Source organism: Natator depressus, chromosome 15 (assembly GCF_965152275.1).
Source record: "Natator depressus isolate rNatDep1 chromosome 15, rNatDep2.hap1, whole genome shotgun sequence".
Lineage (NCBI taxonomy): Eukaryota > Metazoa > Chordata > Testudines > Cheloniidae > Natator > Natator depressus.
The window spans coordinates 27,304,262-27,330,230 of record NC_134248.1 but is presented as its reverse complement, the minus strand read 5'-3'; the positions used below and the strand labels follow the sequence as shown (position 1 = coordinate 27,330,230).

The 25,969-nt window shown below is 40.2% G+C and overlaps 1 protein-coding gene across 5 annotated transcripts in view; it reads left to right on the top strand.

Moving 5' to 3' along the window:
• The window catches only part of ATXN2 (ataxin 2), a 72,210-nt gene that overhangs the window by 17,939 nt on the left and 28,302 nt on the right, over positions 1 to 25,969 (top strand). For 4 of the 5 annotated variants that reach the window (XM_074973176.1, XM_074973178.1, XM_074973174.1 and 1 more), the window contains exons 6-13: positions 5,036 to 5,050; positions 7,310 to 7,434; positions 8,513 to 8,604; positions 18,964 to 19,161; positions 19,695 to 19,873; positions 21,601 to 21,810; positions 23,257 to 23,436; positions 25,088 to 25,285. In XM_074973176.1, the coding sequence (XP_074829277.1) occupies positions 5,036 to 5,050; positions 7,310 to 7,434; positions 8,513 to 8,604; positions 18,964 to 19,161; positions 19,695 to 19,873; positions 21,601 to 21,810; positions 23,257 to 23,436; positions 25,088 to 25,285 (1,197 nt within the window). The remainder of the gene's footprint in view (positions 1 to 5,035; positions 5,051 to 7,309; positions 7,435 to 8,512; positions 8,605 to 18,963; positions 19,162 to 19,694; positions 19,874 to 21,600; positions 21,811 to 23,256; positions 23,437 to 25,087; positions 25,286 to 25,969) is intronic. The other variant, XM_074973179.1, reaches the window with a different exon arrangement.

The following is a 25,969-nucleotide window of genomic DNA, read 5'->3' as shown; positions in this document are numbered from 1 at the left end:
TCCAACCCTGATATTCTATGATTCTATTTGTACTGGAAATGGATACATTGTAGAGCCTAGTTAATTTTGACAACACTATGTGTGATATAAAACACAGCCAACTAAATTCTGTAGATTTCAAAAGAACATGTCCAGAAGCCAACAAAGTTTTTAAAGCTCTGCCTAGCTCTTGAACTCTCTGCTGTGAAGTAGTTAGTTAGTGGACAGTCTGGCCAGAGTGAAAGGCAGCTCAGTTTTTAAAGAAATGGCCCTTTCATTCAGGTGACATCTCTGCTGTGTTGCAGGACAGGCTCAGCTGGCAGTCTTTGCATGTAGCGGAGTAGTGTCTAAAAAAATGTTCAGGGGCTAATAGTTTTCTGGGGAGTGCTTCAGACAAATGTTCCCTTCATGAGGTCTTAGTTCTAAAATTCTGTAGCTGTATCCTGATTCGGTAAAAGCCAGTCTCCTCTTCAATCCTGTGGATTTTTACCTCTGTACATGCATATTCTGTTCTGCTGTTGTGGAGTTTTGTGATCTGGAAGTGCAGTTAAACAATGGTTCTGAGCCTTAGAGTAGCCCCAAAGACCATGGTCCACAGAACTGAGAATGGTGAAGAGAATTTTGATATTATCCCTAAATCTGCTATGTCATAACCAATCATCCCACAGAAGATTCTTCCTGTCAAAGTGGATAGGACAGAAACTGTCTCAACTCCAAGCTGATATTGGAGGTGGAAGAATGGGACAGCTCAGTCCATTTCTGGTCATATTCAAGGCTTTCTACAGGAGACATGCAGGTTTCTTGCCTGGAAATGGGGAATCTTTAGTGAAAGAGCCCGCTGAAACTATCACCTTGGCTGACTGATGTGGCAGATGTGGTGTTTGATAAGTGGAGTCTTTAGGGCCTGGACAGGTAACAAAAGCTAGAGTGCAAGTAGGCTTACCATATTCTCTTTTTCCATCTACAGGGTTCTTTCCAATTTATTTGGTAAAAGCCCGTCTGCTCCACTGGCAAATAACAATTTCCTTTCCCTACTCATTTTTCCCTGTGATGCTAATAGATCATTTGTTAAAACAACTCTTTTCTAGTACATTACTAGTGCCCAATAATTCTAGTGTCTGGCATATTCTAATATACCATGGCAGCGAGGGGAAATGATTGAGTCTCAGACTGTGCAGTTGAGAGGAATGCCTACAGACTACGGAAATTTTGAAGTAGGGAAGAAAGGTAAGAGGTTAGTTGCAGTGGGCTCATTACCAGTTTATTTTTAAAAAGTCTGTGTGAGCTCATGTTGGCTTCTATGCCCATGTGGACTCCCGTTGGCTACAGTAGAACTCTGTAGGTGAAAGGGTTGGTGCCAACGCATCCCATTGCAGGATTAGGGCCTTACTCTGTGTGGGTAGCTTGATGAATAAAGCTAACTGGGCAGCTCAAGACAGTCAGGCTGCTTCCCTTTTTAGCTTCTGTAAATGAATATGCACAAGGAAATAAATATGAAGCTATTTGTACTTATTCATAGCCTTTGTCACAAGTACCTGCCAAGTATGGGTACAGGTTGTGCTTGTAGAATCAAAAGGCTGAAAATCCAGCCCTTAATATGCAGAACAGAACTTCAGTAATAGGTGACCATTAAGCCACTCTGTGTTCCTAAATACTTAGATAGCAGACTACAGAGTACTTAAATTCAGACCAGGCTCATGTACACTTTTCAGCAGCTGCCCACTACCTTGCATTTATGGCTCAGCAGAGTGAGTCTCTTCCAGCATTTCTTGTAGTCCTAAAAGCTGTCTTGATTTAAAATGCCAGCTCGCAGTGCCAGCTCTCGTGTTTTAAATTGGAACAAGGCTCAGATGTGGCTGATTGGCTTCCCTCTTAAGAGAAAGTAATTCAAGAGGGTGGGTTCTGCTATTCCAACTGCAGGATTCTGAAGCGTTTTGTTTACAGTACTTTGACAATGCTGTAAATCCGAGCTAGTACCACCAGTTTAAAATATAAAAAAGCAAAGGGAAATAGCTGTTAAGTTCTTTTGGGGGAGTGTAATGGTGGAGGTGGCATCCTTCCAGACCAACTGTGTCAGCAGGGGAATGGCAGTAGGTATAATATGAACAAAGGAAAGAAATGTAACTGTGCAGTGGTGGAAGCTTGTTCTGATGCTCTGGGACTGCAGGTTGCCGAAGGGGAAAACATGTTTGGCGTCTGCCATATCTTCGCTTCCTTCAATGACACTTTTGTCCATGTAACTGATCTCTCTGGCAAGGAACCCGTCTGCCGAGTGGCTGGTGGTATTCAGGTGAAGGCCGACAGAGACGAGTCTTTGCTCTATGCTGCTATGTTGGCAGCCAGGGATGTTGCCCAGCTGTGCAAGGAGCTGGGCATCACTGCCCTTCACATCAAGCTGTGAGTTACAGGTGGAGATAGGACCAAGACTCGTGGACCTGGTGCCCAGTCGGCCCTCGGAGCTCTCGCTCGTTCTGGAATGAAGATTGGGCGCATTGAGGATGTCACCCCCATCCCCTCTGACAGCACTCGCAGAAAGGGTGGTCGCCAGGGTCGTCGTCTGTAAACCGTGGCAAGCTTTTGTTTCATCATTAAATCTCTTCCCTGCCCCCCCCCCCCCCCCCAAAAAGTCAGTAGTAGGCAGGGACAATACACAGCAGAGTTGTTACTCTTAAAACATTTAAGCTAAAACCACAATTTACTTCAAGCAAAAGCAAACTTGGTTTCAGTTTGAGAAGTAATTTGAACATCAGTGGACTATAAAGCACACTGGTTTAGTAAAATCTGAACCTCCCAGTCATGCTTATGGGGCAATAATTAGAATATGCATCTAACAACTTAGAACCTACTTACTCATGAAAACAAGAGCAAATGAAACATTTCATGCTAATCTCCCTAGTCACTCTCTAGCCCTGACAAGCTTGTCTCTAACTTGTTCAAGAACATATTAATCTGAAGCTTCTCAGAACATGTGTATATATATCTCTTATCTTTGCATACCATACAGTTTTGCCATGTAGAGAAAGGAATGCCATTGAGATTCTTTACTGCTCAATTGCAGGATTCAAAACAGGAAAGAAAAGCATTTGAATGCTAAAACTCTAGTGCCCTGGTGAGGATTCTGTGTCCTCATCAGGTCAGAGAGGTAGCATGGGACTAGCCAGGAACTGTGACATCTCCAGCTGTTGCTGGCTTCACTTGCCTAAGTCCACTCATTACTTAATCTCTTTGCCTCAGTCTTACCAGGTATAAAATGGGATTGATTGTGGACTTGTCTTTCTCTCTCTTTCTCTCTCTCTCACTCAAAGTGTCATGGGAATAGTTCATGAAGTGCTTTGGTGATATGAAGTGCCATATACAATAGATGCTAAGCATGTTTCACAGTCCTGTCGGTTACCATGCTGCAGATTGACATTTGTAGCAGCACTCCATGTATTCGACTGTCTTCCATGTTAACACTCATCAAAAAATAAGAGCACTTTTTTGTTTTAGGAATTCTTTGCTTTTCTCTCGTTTTCCAGAATGTTCAGTTGCTTATTAACTTTGCTAACTCACTTCTTGTTTGTTTTTACCTCAATGCCCTGTGTGTACTTATTTAGCTTTTAGATTACTGCTTCATGTTCTCCATGTGGCTTTCTAAATTAACCTAAGCTATCAAAGTTCTCAGATCGCCTTCAGTGAAGTAAGTGAACGTGGCATATTATTGGGATTCTTCTGCAAGGAGTCACATGAGCTTCAATTGACTCTCTCTCTCTCTGTCACACACACAAAGTTTGTTCGGAGGCTGCACATGAGATTGGAGTCATGTGACTAGAAGTCAGGTTTTTTTCAGTATGTGTTTGGGTAACTGTATTTTTCGCATTTGAGATCCATCCTGATGGTTAAGCTTGTGGAGCCATGCTCTGTAACTTGATGAAAACGTGTCCAACGTGAGGCATAGGTGAAAACAACAGTGCCTCTGCATTGCTTCATAATAGTACTGGATTCTGATATTAATCATCTTGATAAGGATGACTATACACAACTATATGTTACTGTTTTTAAACACTTACAAATTATGTGATTTGTAGATTAGAGGCTGCTGCTAGTTCTGTAAACCTCATCAGACAGCATATTTTTTCCCTTTAACCTTTCTAGCTTTTTATAGAGCTCAATTGAATGTTTTTTGTCTCCCTCCACCCCCAATATCTAAGACAAGGAGTGGATGGGCAAGATAGATAAAATATCATTCAGGTAGTATTTATTCACACTGTAAGTGGCGTACTTCAGCATTGTCTCTTGAGGCCACTTCATAGAAACTAGAAGTCTCAATAACATGCAAAAAGTTGTAAATCCCTCTCTACCTGGTTACTGTCTTACCTGATACTCACCGTATTCTGTTGGAAATGACTTTTCCAGTTGCTGCTGTGGTGCAGTTTGAAACTGGGTTTCCCTCTTGGATAAACAATGACTCCAAGAGTGAGTTTGGAGACCACTCAATGTCTTGATCTGAGATGATACATTTTGTACTTCATACGAATGTAGGAGCCATTGAGTTCATTAGGTTGCTGCTTTGCCATATAGGTAAATATAGTCATCCCAAGAGAATGTGCTTTTTTTAAAAACAGACACGTTCTTTTGTTACCATTTAACTTTGGCTTGATGTAACACTTACATTTTATTTTGTATTTAATAGTGATAAACATTGAAAGTTATTTTTTTATATACTCTACAAGTAGGAAGTAATGGGGTCATCTTTTTTTCTTGGTGCTGTTTAGATGCTTTTTCAGAACTCCTCACCCTGAAGATTTGTCGAATAGGTTGAGATGCTTTTAGAAGGCAGAATCGGGGGGATAGAGGGAGCTGTGAATGGAGGGACATGTTTATTAAAATTTGAATGAGACGTATGGCTGTCATATTTTTCAAAGATGAAGGATTCATAAAGATTTATGATCAAACTTCAAAATAAATGAAGTTTAACCATGTCTGAATTTAACCATGTAATGTGAAACGCTTGAAAAATTGAATGTGTATTTTTATCTGATTTTCAATTTTTTTTCTCTTTCCATATCTATTGTAGTTCCTTCAGAAACAGGTAACTTTTTTTTTTTTGATGGTCACTCTGTGTTTCTGCATCTTGCCTTTTCATAATGCTCTTGTTTCCATAATATGTAATGGAAATTTAATGCCTCTGCCCGCACATTTATGGCACTATAAAACATGCATGCATAATTTCACAGAATCATTTTTAGAAAATTTTACTTTTTTTTTGTTCTGAGCCTTGTAGAAAATTGATTTTTAGCTCTTGCATTTTAATTGCTTGCAGTATGCAAAATATTGTCTCAAAACTACAAAGTGGTATGGTACTAAATAAATTGCTCTGCTCCAGAACAGCTTTCAAGTAAGTAGCCCAAGTGCCTTTACAGGCACAACCTAGGTGGCAGTAACAGGTTAAAGTATAACCTCACTAAAAAGTGCCAGCCTTCAAGGAGGAAGGTGCTATCATTGCTTTCATTGGCAGACTCTGCAATGACATTTTACAAGCTGACTTGATACTAATTTTTCACATAACAAGCCCTAAAAGTGACGTGGCCCCGTCAGGGTATTTTCCTCTCGTGTGGTTTCTTTTTCTTTAATGGGTCTTTCATGTTCGGGGAAACTTTCATATTAAGCTAATATAATTCAGTTGTCTTATCTTTATACACCTTCCTTAATTTTTATACCGTATTTGCTAATTAACAAAGCTGTTTATGCTTAAATGCTTAATCCTTCACAAGTATCCTATTTGGTCTTGCTATGCCATATATGAGCTCAGTATGTATTTTATAAGACATAACGCTGAATGTTGTTACGGAATAATTGCTGCAACAAATTGTGGTGATCTAAGCACAGAATTTGACTCTGAAACTGGATAAAGTTGGAATAAGAGTTAGGCTGTGTTGACAGCCTTAATTAAAACATGTCTTCAGTGATTGCAGATGAAATGTAACAGATTAGTGGCCAAGTAAATCTTTTATATAAATGTAAACTCTTCTCACAATGGCTTCAGTGTGCGTTCCTCTTCAATACAATTTCAGACACTGCCAAAATAAATTAAAGCTGCATTCTTCCACTTCAGGGACAATCTATTGGCTTGGTCCCTACCTTTTCCTAAAATCTTAGGAGAAACCCAGATTTTACTGTCAAAATGACTGCTTATTTCCATCTGTATATTTGTAATGAAAAGTGTATAGTTCTGATTCAAAACTAGACTGAAAGCCATTTACAAAATGAAAAAATGGGTTTATAAAGTAATTCCTTTTTTAAAAATGCATTTAAGAATCTGCAGGCAGCTTTGAGCTTGTTTAGGTCATAAATATTAAAGCTTGGCTGTCTTAATTCTGAATGGCATCATTTTTAATAAAGTATTTAAATATACTCTTACAGTCTGGTTTGAATAGAACATAAATGAGCCTGCAAATAAAAGTTCATGATCCAATTACTGATTGGAGTAGCTTAGTACACCTGCCTAGTGGTATGTTCATAATACCGTTTCATATGTTTCTAGTTCTCTAGTTTTATAGTTGTTGAATGTGCGTAGAGAGTTTTTGAATTTTATGTAATTTGGGTAAGTTGCTACTTAAACAAGCTTCTTCTAGAAAAATGTGTTTTCAGCAACTTCACATTGTAATACTGGTATATTAAGCTAATGGATAATTCCAAGCATTGCAGGGCTCTTTTATGGAGAGACTGTAAAGGTGTGAACACGGGTGTCAAGTAATCATTGAAATGAAAGAAACTGGGATTGAGTCAAAGAGGGGAGGTATAATTTAAGACACATCTTAGACATTCTGGGCTTAGGGGTGAGTAAATCTGCATAATGTTTTTTGGTGTCTGTAATATGTTAGAGTATAGTTGTATTCAACAGCATTTTTGTTTCAAGTAGTACATTCAAAACATCAGTGAATATTTTATCTCTTAGAACAATGATGTTACTCTCTTGAAGCAATACTGTATATGATTAAAGGCATATTCCTACTTAATGTTAATGCTCTTTGATTTTTCTTAAATCAAAGGCAACAACAACTCTTTCCTGATGCCTACCTTTCAGTTTTCAGTGTTAGCTGACACTTAGCTGAAACTAAGTAATTGCATCATAACTAAAACATATTTTGTATACATGTGTACACGATTCAGAAACAGAAGTCTTAACACATCCTAGTTTTGAATTTATTCTCAATTAATATGTTAACTCTGACAGTTTTGGATCATGCTAGTGTACTTTACTTATAATGCATTTACATTTGGTTATTCCTCAAACACCTGTGTGTATTGTGTTTTCCTTTGTTTAACCAAATGTGCATCTCGATTGTAGATGCTTTTACTGATTCAGCCATTGGTGTGAAAGTAAATGGTGAACACAAAGAGAAGGACCTTGAACCATGGGATGGAGGCGAGACCACTACCACTGAGGAGCTTGAGGCTTTAGAGACAGATGTTGTAAGTAAAATTTATTATACATTGAAATTTTTCTAGAAAACAGGTTGTTTTGCCTCATGGTGTCCCTTAATTTCAATCTAGAATGGAATTTTAGTTTAAGCTAAACTGTTTAAGTAGCATGGCTATGTAGTGTAAACATGTATTGTCATGAAAATTCATCATTTGCCAATGGATATCACAGTTTCTCCTACAATTTTAAAAGGAATAACTGAATCTCGGACACCACTGTGGTGGTGGTTAATTGAAGTGCCGAAACACTGTCTCTGAGGGTCCTGAATTACTTGATGGAGACTGGTCTTGAATGAGTTCCTACATCTATTACATTGTCTTGATTTGCTGTGTATGGTATAGCGACTAGTTCTATGCTATAATGCATCCTTTTACTAAAGGACACAAAGTTCTTAATATGTAAGAATAAGAAGAAATTAGCATTGTAGATTAGAGGAGACTAACAGTAATGGTTCAAGAAATCTTTGTTCTGTAATGTTGCAGAGATCACTTACCTTATGAATACTAATATTCAAATAGGTCCTGTTCTTTCTATATATCCACCTTATTGGGTCAACAACTATTAAATATTTATAAAAATATTGTAGTAAACATACTGTATGTTTTGTAAAAGTAACAATCTTAGTAAAGCTGTTACTGTGGCACACAACACTTCACTGAGAAATGGGGAGATCATGTTGCTTTTGTGTGAGATCAAGGAGGGTCTCCTGTTAGATACTTGTGTTGGTAGTGCATTTGAAAAGTTCCAGTACTTGCCACAGGGAGGAACACTATTCCATATTTCAGAAATGGATGCATCTGATTGCCACTTTCTGCAAAGGAATCGAAGCTTTTGGCTAATGTAAGCCAGTACATAATATAGTGCCAAATGGGAATGACAAGACACTAGCGGCAATACTGGGTTTTGAGGGTAAAATATGTGTTAGATACTGTTTTGGGTTTATAATTTCACTATCTGATTGGTAAATCCAGGAGTAAGGGCAAAAGTTTAAAATTTCTGGCAACAGCCATAAATCTTAGGGAAATGTTTCCAGTGTCATTTTGAAAAATAAACCTCATTTTCTTCTAGTCTAATGGATGGGATCCTAATGACATGTTTCGTTACAATGAAGAAAATTATGGCATAGTGTCAACTTATGACAGCAGTTTATCTTCATATACGTAAGTTCCAAAATATTTTGTTCTTAGATTTGTATTAATATTCTCCATAGCTCATCTTCTTCAGGTTATAAATTTAGATGCAGAATTTGTACCTACTTTCTGGAGTGATAAATGCAAATGATACACACTGTAACTTTGTACTATTGGGGCAAATTTCAGTGGCATTGTGATCTCCCTGTGCCAGGTCACAATGTCACTCACTCAAATTTGGCTTGGGTGCCCCTCCATCATGGCAGAGGGATGGGTGGGCCAAATTTTAATGAGTGGTGTTGCAATGTGGCACCCAGGGTTGCAGTACTACTCAAATTTGGTTTTGGGTTTTTGGGGGGGTGTGTGGTTTTGTTTTTTTTAAATGGTACTTCAACTGACTGCAACTTCTAAAAAACTGTCCTCTCAATCTTTGAACCAGAAAAAACTCACAGCTTTCTTAGCCTTACTTAACAAAACTTTGACCCTGCTGCTGTAACCATTCTGTACTTTTTTGAACTTTAAATATCTCTCTTGTGTCTGTCTCCCCTATAGATAGCTATGGGAGCAGACGAAAAATGTAAAGATGGCTTTAAATCTCAAGGGAAAAATTCATTGTTTCCCAATCATTGCAAGAGCAACACAAGCAAAATTGGCTCTGTATTTTTTCCACTAAATTGTAGGGGATTGTAGTTGGAGGAGGAGGAAGAAGGCTGGCTTTCTTTGAACATGCTAAATTCCTGTTGTTTGAATGTGGTTTAAAAAAAAAAAGTCTCTGACAAAGGATTCATTGTCTGATTCTGTTGTTGCTGAGTTTGAATACTTATTTTACGTTTGCAGCTGTTCTTCAACAACTTCATAAACTAGATACTTACATGCCAACAAACATATTTGATTTTTGTGCTGGTAAACTGTTGTATATCAAGGTGGTAGGCACTTTGGTAATGCCTAACATAGGTAGGCAATCGTGTGTTGGCTCTCACCTTCATTTCACTTTTACTGGTCCTCTCCTTGATACAGACTGTGAAAACGCACTTTCTCTACCCCTTCTCAGGTTGCCATCAATACTGCTGCACGGACAGGCATTTTTTCATATAGAAGTTACGTTCATATTTTTAAAATGTCTGCTGGATTTCCACATCCATTTGACAAGCTTGTTTTGTCTAGAGCAGAGGTTCCCAAACTTTTTTTTATTGCATACCCCCTTCCAGACCTTCCAGCTGACCATGTATCCCATCCCTTCTCATCAGTGATACTTTGTGTGTTCTTCTTAATGCTACCTGTCTTTAGCCATCTGTCCATATTTCACTGTTACAAACAGATATAGTTATAGTGCAACATATACAACTGAAAATACCCCGACTAGGTTCTGAGCTCAGGTAGAATGGACAGTTGCTGGGCAACTGAACCCGCGCTGTACGGTGATTGGAAGTGAGGGCTCTGTACCTCAGTGTATCTGTGTTCTCATTGGTACATCTTGATGTAAATTAACTACCATATTTTATATAATAAATTCCCATAGTTTTAAAGCTCTAAGTAGCCTATTATGAAAATGCAATAAATAAAATAATTGAGGAAATCCACCATTACACAATTTCTCCCGTGTACCCCCCAGAGATGTCTTGTGTACTTCCTGGGGTACTTCCTGGCATGCATCCGACGAAGTGGGTATTCACCCATGAAAGCTTATGCTCCAATACGTCTGTTAGTCTTTAAGGTGCCACAGGACTCTTAGACGCTTTTACAGATCCAGACTAACACGGCTACCCCGATTCCTGGGGTAAGTGTACCGTAGTTTGGGAACCCCTGCTCTAGAGAGAGTGCCATGATATTTGAAAGCTGAAATTATCTGATGGGAGGACCAGTTCCTTGTGCTCTAGGTGTTTTAAGTCTTACTCCTTTGTCAAGAATTTAAAAAAAGTTGTTGTGGCCTAAAGGTAGTAATTTGTGTTCTGTTTGTAGCAGCAGCTCCATTTGAGCTCTGTCATTGATGGGCTTTGGACTAAGTGCTGTGTGAGCTGTTATGTTAATTTTAGCCCTGCTTGAAATTGGAAAGCAGGATTTCACTCAGCATTTTAGTGACTGGAAGGGAAAAGATGTTAAATGACTTAGTGTCTGCTGCAGAAGTGTCAAGTTCTTCTTAGAGCAGTGTCCCTGTGGGTGCTCCACTTCAGGGGCACCTGCACCTTTGATGGAGAGGTTTGGTAGCTGTGCCTGTTTGGCCTGTGAATGCGCCAAGGCTATCTGGGGCTGTGTGAGCAAAGCCCCTTTGGCCTGAGATGGAGTCTACTGTGTGCCTGTTCTGTAATATTTAGCTTTTTCTCAGATAGTTACTTATCTTATAGTGTTACAGTTGGTGGAACAATTTTATCAAAAAAACCAAACACCCTCCTTCCCCCTTTTTTATTCATAGAGGTAGTTGTATAGTTAAGAGATTTCTCCTTTTAGGGGTTAAATTTTTGCCAGTTTTGCTCAGGAATGCTAGGCTCCCCGTGATTTAAAAGTTGCCTCCCCTATCGTGAGGCTATTCTGATGAAGCTGTCATGCTTCCCCCACCTCCTATGACTGATGACTTCAGGCAGTTTCAGAACCTGATGATGTGGATTGCTGACATGCAGACTCTCTTGGAGGAGGTTGAGGAGTCCCACCATAAACGCCTAGATATTTTACACACTTCCACATCTATGAAGATTGCCATTCCAGTCAAGGACGTTCTTGTGGAGCCCGCTCAGATGGTTTGGCAAAGCCCTGCTGCCACATTGCCTATGTTCAAGAGGGAGGATAAAAATATGTTCCAGCGAAACAATCAGACTTTCTGTTTTTTCACCCAGCTCTGAATTCCCTAGTAGTGGAGGCTGTTCATGAACGAGGCAGACAGCATAACTTGAAGCCCACCCTGTTCAGCAGGGACCCACCACAGGCTCAATCTTTTTGGTTGTAAATCTTATGCTTCAGCCACGCTTCAGGATAGCAAACCGTCCGGCACTCGTGGGAAAATGCGACTATTTCACTTAATATAATTGAATGTCTTATAAGTTAGCATCTACCAGAAGACTATCGGGACCAGTTTAAATCCATTCTATAAGGTCAGTTCCTGGCAAAGTTGTCACTCCAGGCCTCCTTGCAGGTGGCAGTACTGCAGCATGGTCCCTCTCCACTGCAGGGGTCATGAGAAGAGTGTCTTGGGTACAGCTGCCGGGCTTTACAAGAGAGGTTCGGAGTATTGTCGAAGACCTACCGTTTGATGCTTGCATGCTCTTTGTGGACTTGACTAATACATCTCTTCACACTTTAAAGGACTCGAGCCATGCTGCGATCCCTAGGGATTTACATTCCTATAAAGAAAGGGAGATTTAGTAGGTCTCAGGTAGCCCAAAGAACACGCCCAGACCTGTATTCAATGTATATTAAACCCTCTGAACCCCCAGCAAAGAAACTAAGATACCCAAGAAACCTCCTTCAGCTACATCTTCTCATCCTTCTGTGTCCTCCAAGCGACAGTTTTGGTGGGTTGGTAGAGAGTCTCAACCATTCAACTGACAAGTTCTTACAGCTGCAGCATCTTGCCTCCCTTCCTCCTTTCAGATGCCTCCTTTCTCATTTTCAGGATGCATGGGAGCATATAATGATGGACAAATGGGCCCTGGAAGTTTATAACATATGGTTACACTGTCTGTTTCAAATCTCTCTCCCCCCTCTTCAGGGACCTCTCTTATGATCAATTGCTAGAGCAGCAGGTGACCTCTCTTCTACATTTAGGAGCAAATAGAACCAGTTCCTGTGCAACACAGGGGAAGAGTATTCTGTTCAGAGTACTTCCTGATTCCAAAAAAGAATGGAGGGTGGAGGCCAATTTTAGACCTCAGGTCTCTAAACAAATATGTAAAGCAACAGAAATTGCAGCTATAATTCCTTCATTAGTAGTAGGAGATTGGTTTGCAACTCTAGACCTACAAGATGCATATTTTCATGTCACCATTTACCCTTCACACAAATGGTTTTCGTTTTCTAAAAAACGAGAGCTACCAATACACGATACGCCCTTTTGGCCTATTTTCAGCACTGAGGGTATTTTCAAAGATTCTGTCAGTGATTACCACTCACCTACGTTGTTTGGGTATAATCATTTTCCCATACATGGGTGATTGGTTGATCAGGGCAGATTGTGTTGGGAAGTGTTAACATGAGTAAAGATCATGTGTTCTCGGTTTCCCAGCCTGCGCCTTCAAATCAACCTAGAAAAGTCCATTTTGATTCTACTACAGAGTCTAGATTTTTGTAGGAGCTTCCCTGGATGCAGTGACAGGCAGTGCTTACCCACTGCCAGTACTAGCCTGTTGGGGGCCCTAAGCAGGAATATTTTTTGGCCCACCCAAACATATTAATAATGAATTGGGGGTTCCCTTGAGCAGCTTGGGACCCTCAGCAATTGCTTAGTCTGCTTATGCCTAGCGCTGGCTCTCAGCTTACCTACTGTCTAGCAGATTTCTCTCCCTAGTCAATCTCATCTCAAAGATTCAGGGCAGTGCTAGGTAACAGTAAGAGATTGTATTCAGCTGCTGAGACATGTCCGTATGCATCTTTGTAGTGCAGCATCCCAGACTACACTTCTGAGATCTACAGGGATGGCTTTGAACGATTTACAAACCAAGAGAACACAGTCTAGACCTGTTACTGTCTGTTCTACAGTGGGTTCTACGATCAGTCCACTGGGATAAGGACCAAAATCTGCACAGGTGTTCCATTCTTGCAGATTCCCCCTACTGTAGCGATAACATCAGATGCTTCACTTTTGGGTTGGAGGGCACATCTGGGACCTCACAAGGTACAGGGAAAGTGGTCATTACAAGAATAGCTTCTCCATATCAATCTTGGAATTGAGAGCCATCAAAAATGTTTGCCTACGCTGTCTACTATTAATCAAATTGAAATCAGTAAAGATAATGCCAGAAAATGTAGTATGTATGTATTATATCAACCATCAGGGAGGCACATGTTCCCTCATCTCTCTGTGCCGAAGTGATAAAAGTCTGGAATTCGTGCATAGCCAACCGCATAGTCATCTCAGCTTTTTACAGGCCAGGTATTCAGAACACCATGGCAGACAACCTCACCACATGTTTCTTCCTAAATTATGAATGGGAACTAAACTTGAGTCCTCCACATGATAGACATAGCCTAGGAGTTCCTGGAGGTTGATCTGTTTGCTATGGCAGCCAGTGCAAAACGCATCAGGTATTGTTCTGGAGGGGGGCTTGATCCCCAATCCATCAGAGACATGTTCCTCATTTCATGGGTGAAAGCACTTCTGTATGCATATCTACTAACACTGCTACTGTTAAAGGTTCTCAGCAAGATAAAACAAGATTGAGCCATAGTCCTATTGATTGCACCAATGTGTCCAAGAAGGGTCTGGTATCCCTACTGATGGTCCTCACCTACTGACCCAGAATGCTGGTCAAACACTTCACTCCAGCCCTACAGGTTTTGAAGCTCCGGGCATGGTTCCTCAGTGGTTCTTGGGAATAGAGATATTTGGTTTGTCAGAGGTACAACACGTTTTATGAACTAGTAGAAAAGAATCTACAAGAAATACTTACCCCCAGAAATGGTAGCAATATTATCTTTGGTATAACAGTCGTCGGATTTCTCTAACTCCCTCTCCTCTTCCCAGGGTATTGGATTACCTATTGGAACTGAAAACATGGGGTCTTTCTATGAATTCCATTAGGGTTCAATTAGCAGCATATAAACCGCTTTTCACACACCCATAGGGGTTTTTTCATGCTTTGCTTACCTAACTGTGGCAAGATTCCTAAGAGGTTTATCGAATATTTCCCCACAAATCAGAGATCCTACTCCGATCTGGGACTTGAGCCTAGTACTTAATTGCCTTATGAAACACCCTTTTGAGCCACTAGCTACGTGTTCTTTATTAGATTTGTCAATGGGAGCAGTCACTTCTGCCCAAAAGGTGGGAGGACTGGGGGCCTTAATGACAGTCAAGCCGCCTTTTATGATATTCACCGGAGAGAAAGCGTTGTCATGGGCACATCCAAGATTTTTACCTAAGGTGTCCTCAGAATTTCATGGTAATCAGACCATTCATTTCCCAGTTTTCCCCCCAAAATCACACTTGAGTACTCCAGAAGCCATATTCCATACCGTAACTGTCAGGAAGGCATAGCTTTCTGTCTTGATAGGACTAAACTTGGCTTGATAGAAAGCCAAGGAAAGTGTGGGCCCCTTACTGAATGAGGGAGACAACCTAGTGACAGAGGATGTGGAAAAAGCTAATGTACTCAATGCTTTTTTTGCCTCTGTTTTCACTAACAAGGTCAGCTCCCAGACTGCTGCGCTGGGCATCACAGAATGGGGAAAAGATGGCCAGCCCTCTGTGGAGATAGAGGTGGTTAGGGACTATTTAGAAAAGCTGGACGTGCACAAGTCCATGGGGCCGGACGAGTTACATCCGAGAGTGCTGAAGGAATTGGCGGCTGTGATTGCAGAGCCCTTGGCCATTATCTTTGAAAACTCGTGGCGAACGGGGGAAGTCCCGGATGACTGGAAAAAGGCTAATGTAGTGCCAATCTTTAAAAAAGGGAAGGAGGAGGATCCTGGGAACTACAGGCCGGTCAGCCTCACCTCAGTCCCTGGAAAAATCATGGAGCAGGTCCTCAAAGAATCAATCCTGAAGCACTTGCATGAGAGGAAAGTGATCAGGAACAGTCAGCATGGATTCACCAAGGGAAGGTCATGCCTGACTAATCTAATCGCCTTTTATGATGAGATTACTGGTTCTGTGGATGAAGGGAAAGCAGTGGATGTATTGTTTCTTGACTTTAGCAAAGCTTTTGACACGGTCTCCCACAGTATTCTTGTCAGCAAGTTAAGGAAGTATGGGCTAGATGAATGCACTATAAGGTGGGTAGAAAGCTGGCTAGATTGTCGGGCTCAACGGGTAGTGATCAATGGCTCCATGTCTAGTTGGCAGCCGGTGTCAAGTGGAGTGCCCCAGGGGTCGGTCCTGGGGCCGGTTTTGTTCAATATCTTCATAAATGATCTGGAGGATGGTGTGGATTGCACTCTCAGCAAATTTGCGGATGATACTAAACTGGGAGGAGTGGTAGATACGCTGGAGGGGAGGGATAGGATACAGAAGGACCTAGACAAATTGGAGGATTGGGCCAAAAGAAATCTGATGAGGTTCAATAAGGATAAGTGCAGGGTCCTGCACTTAGGATGGAAGAATCCAATGCACCGCTACAGACTAGGGACCGAATGGCTAGGCAGCAGTTCTGCGGAAAAGGACCTAGGGGTGACAGTGGACAAGAAGCTGGATATGAGTCAACAGTGTGCCCTTGTTGCCAAGAAGGCCAATGGCATTTTGGGATGTATAAGTAGGGGCATAGCGAGCAGATCGAGGGATGTGATCGTTCCCCTCTATTCGACACTGGTGAGGCCTCATCTGGAGTACTGTGTCCAGTTTTGGGCCCCACACTACAAGAAGGATGTGGATAAATTGGAGAGAGTCCAGCGAAGGGCAACAAAAATGATTAGGGGTCTAGAGCACATGACTTATGAGGAGAGGCTGAGGGAGCTGGGATTGTTTAGTCTGCGGAAGAGAAGAATGAGGGGGGATTTGATAGCTGCTTTCAACTACCTGAAAGGGGGTTCCAAAGAGGATGGCTCTAGACTGTTCTCAATGGTAGCAGATGACAGAACGAGGAGTAATGGTCTCAAGTTGCAATGGGGGAGGTTTAGATTGGATATTAGGAAAAACTTTTTCACTAAGAGGGTGGTGAAACACTGGAATGCGTTACCTAGGGAGGTGGTAGAATCTCCTTCCTTAGAGGTTTTTAAGGTCAGGCTTGACAAAGCCCTGGCTGGGATGATTTAACTGGGAATTGGTCCTGCTTCGAGCAGGGGGTTGGACTAGATGACCTTCTGGGGTCCCTTCCAACCCTGATATTCTATGATTCTATGATTAAACCATTTAGAAGATCTCCTAAACTACATGTATCCATTGCAGACAAACAAGGGTTCAGTAATTTCAAAACGGAAGTTATCAAAGTTGGTCTTTGCTTGTATTAAGATTTGTTTTGATGAAACTCATGTTCAGCCCCCTTTGAGAATGATAGCACATTTCACAAGACCAGTACGTAATTCTATAGACTCACTTACGGAGGTACCAATTGCAGACATCTGTAGAGAAGCAACTTGGTCATCTTCATACTTTTTCTAATAAATACACTTCATACCAGCGGCAAAATCAAATGCTGCTGTAGGCAATGCAGTTATCTCTTTTGTATCTGGCTCTGCTCTGAACCTCATGCCTCCTTAACTGGGGGTATTGCTCAGGAGTCACCTGAAGAGCAGCCACAGGGACACCACTGAAAGGAAGCAGAGGTTACTCATCTTTCAGAGAACTCTAGTTACTGCATGATATGTGTTCCTGTGGCTGCTCCACTACCCAACCTCAGTCTCCCTTGTTCTTCTTTGCGGTGGAGAAGGAAGTGAGTGTGGTTTGCTCGTACAGCCGTAGATAGCTTGGGCACGGGGCACAAGGATGTGTGGGGCATCTACATGGTCCAAGTGGGCAGTTACCAGAAATCTCTGATTAAAGGAACAGAGCACAGGTGCCCTGAAGTGGAGCCACCCACAGGGGGACACGTCTTTAAGAACGCCAGTTACAGCACAAGGAGCGTAACTTCTCCTTTAGAAATATTGTGGTTCAGTGACTGGGACTCAGGAAACCTGGGTTGTATTCCTGGCTCTGCCACTGACCTGGTGTATGACCTGCATAAGTTACTATAGCTATCTGTGCCTGTATCCTCTCTCACCCTCTGTTTTGTTTGTTTATATTGCAGGATCTTTGGGATAGGAACTGTTACTCATTATGTGTCTGTACAGTGCTCAGAACAGTTGGAGCCCCTCAGTTGGAGACTCTAAGTGTTACTGATACAAACATGAATTTGTATTTAATTTATCTGTTTCTGGCATTCTTAAATGGATTAAGGACTGGTGGGTGTCTTGAGAGAGTCTGATGGGGCTGCTGCCTTTTTTGGAGCTTAGTGGGTAAACTTGGTTTGCCAAACTGAAAATGAGGGAAAGGAAATGATCTCATGCTTCTAAAGAAGATATTTCAGGTGCCAGAATAACCAAAACAAAGCACTACCCTACCATAGTTAATAAAATGACCTGACAGTATCATTTTCTAAAAAAAAATAAAATGGGAATTAGAACAGGCTGTTTTCTTTGTGTTTTTTGTTTCTTGAATAAAACAAATTGCAGGTTAAGGCTGCCTGGACAGTCCAGAGCTTGCCTTGTTCTGCCATTTCAGTGGTCTTCTAACTGTTACATATGTGCTAGAGGTGGGCAAAACTTTTAACCAAAACTTGTCTTGGCAAAAAATATAGATTCGGTATCACCAAAACATTTAGCAAATTTTTGCCATTTTCACCAAATTGGTTTTTTTGGGGGTGGGGGGGGAGTAAAAACATCTTGTTTCTATTTTTTTTTCAATTCAAAGTAACTTTCTGTTTTGAACATTTCAACTTTATTTTTAAAAATATGCAAAATCAAAACAAAGTATTTAGTTGCAGATTGAACTTGTTTTGATCAACCTGAAATGAAATTTAAAAACTTTATTTTAATTGCTGGTGAACCTAAAAATGAGTTACTAGCACAGCTTGAATATGCACAACTTTTCATCCAGAGAGCGGTAGGTGCTTTGAAAAGGTGTATAGTTACCCAGTGTGAGAGATGGATAAGTTGGTGGTGAGGTCCAAGGTCACATGACAAGTCTGTGGTAGTAAAAAAATATAGAGCCCAGGACTCTGATTTCCAGTTCCCTGCCTCTGATTCCCAGTAACCACTGGTCATAACAGCAAAAGCCAAAGATCTAAGGCTGGAATTTTCAAAGGAGTTAGATGGTTTACTTTCACTGAATTTCAAAAGGAGTTGGACACCTTATTTCCTTGGAATTTCCAGAGAAGCCAAGTTATAGAGCTTCAGCTTTAGAGTTGAACTGAAAGGAGAAACAACCTTAGCTTCAGATCTTGATAGCTAATTGTCACATCTGTAACAGTGTTGAAAACTGGAGTCTTACTTGACAGTAGTGGCGAGGGATATCTTTAGTCCTGGGGGAAATGCTGCACCTTGAACTCGGACTTTGGTTGGCAAAGAAATAACTTAGAATTTTGTCAATTTCTAAAATTAGAAGTAATGTTTAGGTTAAAAAACAAACAACCTTTCATTTCATCTTGATCTGCTTTCTTGCTCTTGTGGGTTTGTTAAACTTAGCTTTATGTAAATGTATTTTTTGTGGATTATCTGTAGGCTTATAAATTTCAAATATATTTTTCTCTGCCTTCCCATTGTATCTTTTAGTGTGCCCTTAGAGAGGGATAATTCAGAAGAATTTTTAAAACGGGAAGCAAGAGCAGCTCAGTTAGCAGAAGAAATTGAATCAAGTGCCCAATACAAAGCTCGGGTTGCCTTGGAAAATGATGACCGGACAGAAGAAGAAAAATATACTGCTGTTCAGAGAAATGCAAGTGAACGAGAAGGACATGGTGTGAACACTAGGTATTTAAAGGGAAAAATACTACTCGTAGTATGTTAAAGATAAACGTAGTACAGTGGTAATTTATGCATTGAGACTTATTTGTCTTTGCCAGTTATTGGGCTGCTTTTTAAAAAGGAAAGACAAATTGTTGGAGAGTGGGGAAGAAACAGTGTAATCAGTGTATTGAATTCACACAGACTTCAGGAAATAGCAATGTAGGCTCTGCATGTTACGTATCAAAGCATCTAAAATGCCTCAGAAAACCTTGAAAATTCAGCATTAAATTATCCAGCGTCCTGTAGGATTATCGAAACCACACTGTGAGGGCTTAAATACAGTATCAACAGCTATGTAGTGCATGTAAATATTCTTTTTGTTCTGAAATTTAACCATTAAAAGAGTACAAAATTTGAACTAGGAGGTATAGGATTTACTTTTATTTTGATTGCAGGGGAAGGTACATACAAGTAAAGCTTATTCATTCTTTGAATGGTCAGATAATCTCTTATTTTCCATCTCTGGCTATAACACTGAAAGGAATTTTCTGTTCCAGGGAAAACAAGTATGTTCCAACTGGACAACGAAATAGAGATGTCCTGTCCTGGGGAGGAGGCAGACAAAATTCACCAAGGATTGGACAGTCTGGATCGGGCCCCTCAATTTCAAGATCTGGATCCCATACTTCAGACTTTAGTCCTAATTCTGGAGCAGACCAAAGAGTAGTTAATGGAGGCAAGTATCTCAATTAAATCAACAAGCCTTAATTGAGTGAATTCTTGTTTCTAAAAATGTGGCCACTATGAAGTTATGTGAAATACTGACCACAAAACAATCATACAACTAAAATAGCAAAAACTGACGTTCCCTTTTCCAAGAATAAGTCAGACTAGTATATAGAGTTCATGGTTTTCACTTTGGTTTAACCTTTTATTGCTATTTGATAATGAACATTTAAATAGTTACTCAACTATATTGTGGATAGTTTCATGCAGCTGAGAACTCAATTTGTTTACCTTCTGCTAAAACATCTTAAACTTGAAGGAAGATGAACCTTTAGATGACTGATATACATTTCTGTAGTGTTACATGAAGTCTTGTACATATTAAATTAGCAATGATCAGCTTTGTGTTGTGGGTGGGTGTGAGAAGAGTCGAAGTACCGATCTCCAGATGTCACACAAGTCTCTGGTACGTCTTGGGAAAGAGGCAGCAGTATTAGAAGAAATATCACTTTGCGCTCTTGTATGAGGACCCAAACCAACTTCCTCTGAAAGCAATGTAAAGGCTCCCATTGATTTCAGTGCGACTTAGTGTGGCGTGATTAAGGTCTGCAATAGGAAGGTAAAACAACTGGATATAGAGAGGGAAGTTCTCCAGAAGTTTTCTCTCCAGATAAATACTCTTGAGTATCTTTTGGCTGTGTGTACGTTTGTGTACTTATATATATAATTTATTTTATATATATAATAAAATCTGTAACTGAGCGAAATGCAGCACTATTTCCTTTAACAGAGCTAATTGAGTCCTATATGCTGCGAACGGGACGCTCAGTTGTTGGCATGTGTTGCTTATTGAGTTCAGTAATACGCCAGCCTCGTTGGAATACTTTTATTTTTTTTAAAAACCTAACATTTAAAGATGTGGAGAAATAAAACAGCACATAATACTCAAGTGTGACGCTCTGGGGAGGAGATGTGGGCAATACGTAGATAAAGGTAAGTGATGTTTACTACTTAAATATTTTTCCTTTTAAACATTTTGATCTGCAGCACTCAACTACTGCCCAAACAATATAAATTTTGTTTGAAATATACATTTTGTACCTGTATTGTTCATTGTATGAGTTTACTGAATGCACATCAGTCAGAAGTTCATGCATTATGTTCTTAAATTGTGAAGTTGGTTGCTTTGTTTCAAAAACAAATTTTAAATAAGCCCTCGACAGAAGTGGTAAGGGCACAAATGTCCGACTTCAGACACTGAACACCGCTGTTTTTTGTAAAGAAATATTTTCTGTAGTTGATATCGCTCATTGTCATTAAGTTTGAAAAGTAATAGCTTGCATAGTCAGTACTGTATGTGAATCATTGTATGAGATCCTTTAGTAGCTATTTATGCATCTTATCTAGAGAAATGTGTACGGAGAAATGTGTATAGAAACAGGCTAACAGATTAAGCTTTAACTATCTATTCCTCAGTAGTATTTTTAGATCCTAAATTAACCCTTTGGGGAGCTCATGAGACATTCAGGCATTCAATTTGACCAGTCTCAAAGAGGGGAAAACAACCTAACGGGGATTATTCTACCACTTGTAGAAATGAAGGAATTTGTCCCCACAGGGTTAATTATATGAAAAATCATTTTTGTCATATTTTACTTTTTTTTTTCTGTTTACCTTTTTCCCCACATAATTTTTCTTTAGTTTTTATACTTTCCTTCATATCATTTGTTCTGTCAGGTGTTCCCTGGCCATCGCCTTGCCCATCTCCTTCCTCTCGCCCACCTTCTCGCTACCAGTCAGGTCCCAACTCTCTTCCACCTCGGGCAGCCACCCCTACAAGGCCGCCCTCCAGGCCCCCCTCGCGGCCGTCCAGGCCCCCGTCTCACCCCTCTGCTCATGGTTCTCCAGCTCCTGTCTCTACTATGCCTAAACGCATGTCTGCAGAAGGTACAATACCACAATTTGTTCATGTTTTTGTTTGTCTTTGTTTAACTCCTTTGTGAGTTTAATTACAAAATTGTTTTTCCTCTTCATTACTTAACCTATAATTTGTGTTTAACTTTAGTTTATCAGACTATTTCTATTAACCTTTTTATTTAAAGAAACTTTACAAAAACGAAATATAAAGCTGTGAAATTTCCCGAGTTGGTATGAAATCAGCTCAGCTTTGTAACGCTGCTCAGTGTCTTGACCTAGCAAACAGCAACACACAGGGCCTGGTAGTTTTTTAGAAGGCTTTCTTAGGAATGTTATTTTTAGGATCGCTGTAAAAATCTCAAGCATTTTGTCATGTTGTACCACACACAACAGTTAAATAAACCAGACTCATTCCAACTGCTTCCTCTCGGATCCCCAAATCCTGTTTTTGATAAAAGTGCACTGTGAAAAGAGATTAGAATGTGTTACTTTAAAAATGAACCTATAGAAAATATTGACGTAATTGACGCTTACATCAGTGGGGCAGCAGTGTGGTATACCTTTGGTAGCTAGCAGTACATATAAAAGATCACATTTTTCAATCTCATAGTTATACATGGAGAAGTGTTTGAACTAAATTTATATATGGTGCATTCCACTATTATGGTAATGGGCATCTCCTGAGTGTGAGATTCATAGTCAAATCATGTAAAGAAATAGACAATACTGCATACCAGTGCACTAACTGGAAAGTTGATGGCCCCTCAAAATAGGTATTTCAACAGAAACTTCAGTAAGAGACACAGCAGTCTCCGATCAGCTGAATCAATTACTAATATGCCGTGACTTGCCTGATCATCTCTTTCAAAGAAGATGGTAATAGACATACCCACAGGAGTTTCCTTCATTGCTTTTGGCTATCATTGCTAGCCTTATTGACTAAATAAAATTGTGAGAATCCAGCATGCAAGTTCCACGGTTTTTTAGCTGCTCTGATTCAACAAGTGTGGAATGAAGCATGTTATTTGATTGTTCAGGTTTCAGCACTCCTCCAGAGGAAGCTAGTAGACTAGTTTGTTTGGCTCAGGTCACAGTAAAGCAATATTTAAAATGCACATAATTCTTGAATTTAAAATTTCTCCGGAATTAAATTGGTGCAGCAAAACTTCTTTGTTAAAGGTTAGTGAAGCTTGTAACTGCTAGTGAATTCAAGCTCAGATGCCAAGATGATTGGCAAGTTAGGATTCCTAGATTGATTGGACAAGTAATATTCACCCATGTGTCCAATTGCCCTGAACCCATGGAACCCCAGTTATGGTCAAGTCCTATTTAACGTGCTTGACTTCATTGTCCTACTAGAGCTTACTGGAATTGGAGCTTAGATCCAGTTGCAAAAATGGATAGTAAACTTAGCTAAACTTTAAAGTAAGAGAAATATTAGGTATTCATAGTGTGGGGATGTGTTCTTCTTCCCAGGGCCACCACGGATGTCTCCTAAGGCACAACGGCACCCTCGAGGTCACAGAGTCTCTACTGGTAGGGGTACAATTTCAAGTGGCTTAGAATTTGTATCTCATAATGCACCAGGGGAAGCATCTACTTCTACAGCACGAGGCAGCCCATCAGGTGGGACGTGGTCATCAGTTGTCAGTGGGGGTAGGTATAGCTTGGCTTATTGCAGATGGCTTTCCAGGGATGTTTTTAGAATATTAATGTTAAGCAGAATCTTAAACTTCCAGGCAGTTCAGCCTTTGAATAAACATCAGGTCTGCTTAAATGATTGTATTTTATTGTTTTAACTACAAAGGGGTGGTTCCATCAACTGTTTGCTGCAATTAAACATACCTTAAAGGAAGGAAAATGCCTAGGAGTTAGCTGAAAGGAAGTGTAGTCTTAAGAAAGCTATTGGAAGAGGCAAGTAATCGGGTGTGTTCCCCACTCCCACAACTATACCTCAATAACTGCTGTGTGACTGAATTCATGTGCAGTTGTATATGAACAAGAATCTTGGGTAGAGAGGAAAGTAAGAATGATAGGCCAAGAAAAGTTGTAATTCTACTTAAGGTGAAGCCTTTATAAGGGAATTCAAAATTACATGTTTCTCTTAAAACTGTCTGAGGTTTTAAATTGCTTCCTTTCCATTCTTATAAATCAGGATTACTGTGTATAGTCAGTACAAGTAGGTCTGTCTGGTTCTGTTATAGCTCAGAATTCTTTCAATCAGAATTTTCAGTTAACAGCCTCTTAATTGAAGGCATAGTATTTAAAGCTTATTTTTATGACACTAAATGTCTACTCTAGAGGCTTTTAAACTCCTTTATAGTGTGGACTGTGTCTTAGTGATTTAGCAGCAGTCAGCCCCCAACAAGTGAGATACAGTCTGGAGCTTGAAGCTTAGCGCTGCTAGACCTCTAGAAAATTGTGCAATGGAGACACTATTCTAATGAAAGAATATGTGACTAGATTGTCATTTTGTAATGCATAGCCACGTTTTGATAGACTAAGGCTATTTCTTAGACCTGCTGCCTTAAGCTTTCTATTTCAGTACAATTCTGTCACTCTCCTTGGTGGTTTTTCTTCTCTCTTTTATTAACATACAATAGGGCTATTAACATGAAAACAGGATCTTTTTTTAGTCCTTTTTCTTTTGTCTCACTTGAAGTCATAATCTTCGGGCATCACAGCTAGTTGCTTTCAAGATGATCAATGTCAAAGCAGATTATAATATGTGGCGAAGAATAGGCAGGAGGAGCAGGTGGTCTCCTAAAGAATATTTATTCTGGTATGCATATATTTCTTCTTAGTTATAGAACTTCTGGGGTGACAGAAAATCTTTATATATAAGTATCTGTCCCAGTGGAATACTTCAGTTTTCCAGTAGGCATCAATCTCTAAAGAGGAGCATGTAAAGCAAGTCATGTGTAAGATACTTGTGTCCCTCAGTCACTTTTTTAAAAGTGTTTTACATTTGTTTGTATAGAGGGCCACCTCTTTGCTGTGCCTGAAACTGTGTGTTATCTGAGCTGTTGCGGTTGAACCGATTTGGAATCGCAGCTTCATTGTAGGACTGCAGGGCAGTGATTGTGTATTGAGGGAATCCTTTTTCTGCAGACAAATCCTACATGTAATCTGAAATGCTGAATTATAAAGAACTAAGAAATGTACTTGAAAGGTAAACAGGGTTTCAGTAACTGTATTCTGTTGCACTAACTATTTTTAAAGCATGTTCTTAGGCTTCATTTTTTTTAAGCACTTAACAGCTATAGGGGCTCAGCTATCCTATAACTATTGTTTCTATTTATTCTAGTTCCAAGATTATCCCCTAAAACACACAGGCCTAGGTCGCCAAGACAGAGCAGTGTTGGAAGTACTGCAACTGGGCCAGCTCTGTCCTCTCCGCAAGCTGGTACTATTCCTACTGAATCAGTTGCCATGCCTGTCCCAGCTGCATCTCCCACACCTGCCAGTCCTGCATCCAATAGAGCAGTTACCCCATCCAGTGAAGGTAAACTGTCCTGATACTTTAAATTCTTCAGTTTTAGTCTTAAGTGAAGGGAAAGGGTATACTGACCCAGACTCTACACATCTCTCCTATGTTTTGTGCATTTGATTGCATTGTATTCCACTGTATATAGTCAGTTTCATGATACCTGAGTGTCCGGGTGGGTATCTTACACTGCTGAAAAGCATTTTGATAGACTAAGGCTATGTCTACACGACAGAGCCTGTCTTTGCATAGCTATGATGGCATAGCCCCCACTGTAGATGCAACATACACCTCCAGAAGGAATTTTTTCTGCTGGTGTAGAAACACCACATTTGGATAATGTTAGCTATGCCAGCAGAAGCACTCTTCTGTCTGCATCTGTGCGGGGGGGTTTGTTGGCATAGCTGTGTCAGTCACGGTTATGAGTTTTTTTTCCATGTCTCTGACTGATGTAGCTTTGCTGACGTATATTTTAAATATAGACCAAGCCTAATAAACTTCTCCCCATTCCTCTGTACTTCTCTTAACAGAATGTGTAGCATACAGTTACTGTCATACTTTGTTAAAGGTGACCTGAAAAGATTTTTTTAAAAATTGAATTTGCAGCCTTTTCTTGTGCCCAAAATATCAGCAATATAAAATCCATTTTTTGTTAGCAGAATATTTGAAGGTCTCAGAACTCCCAAACATCTGTAACACCTT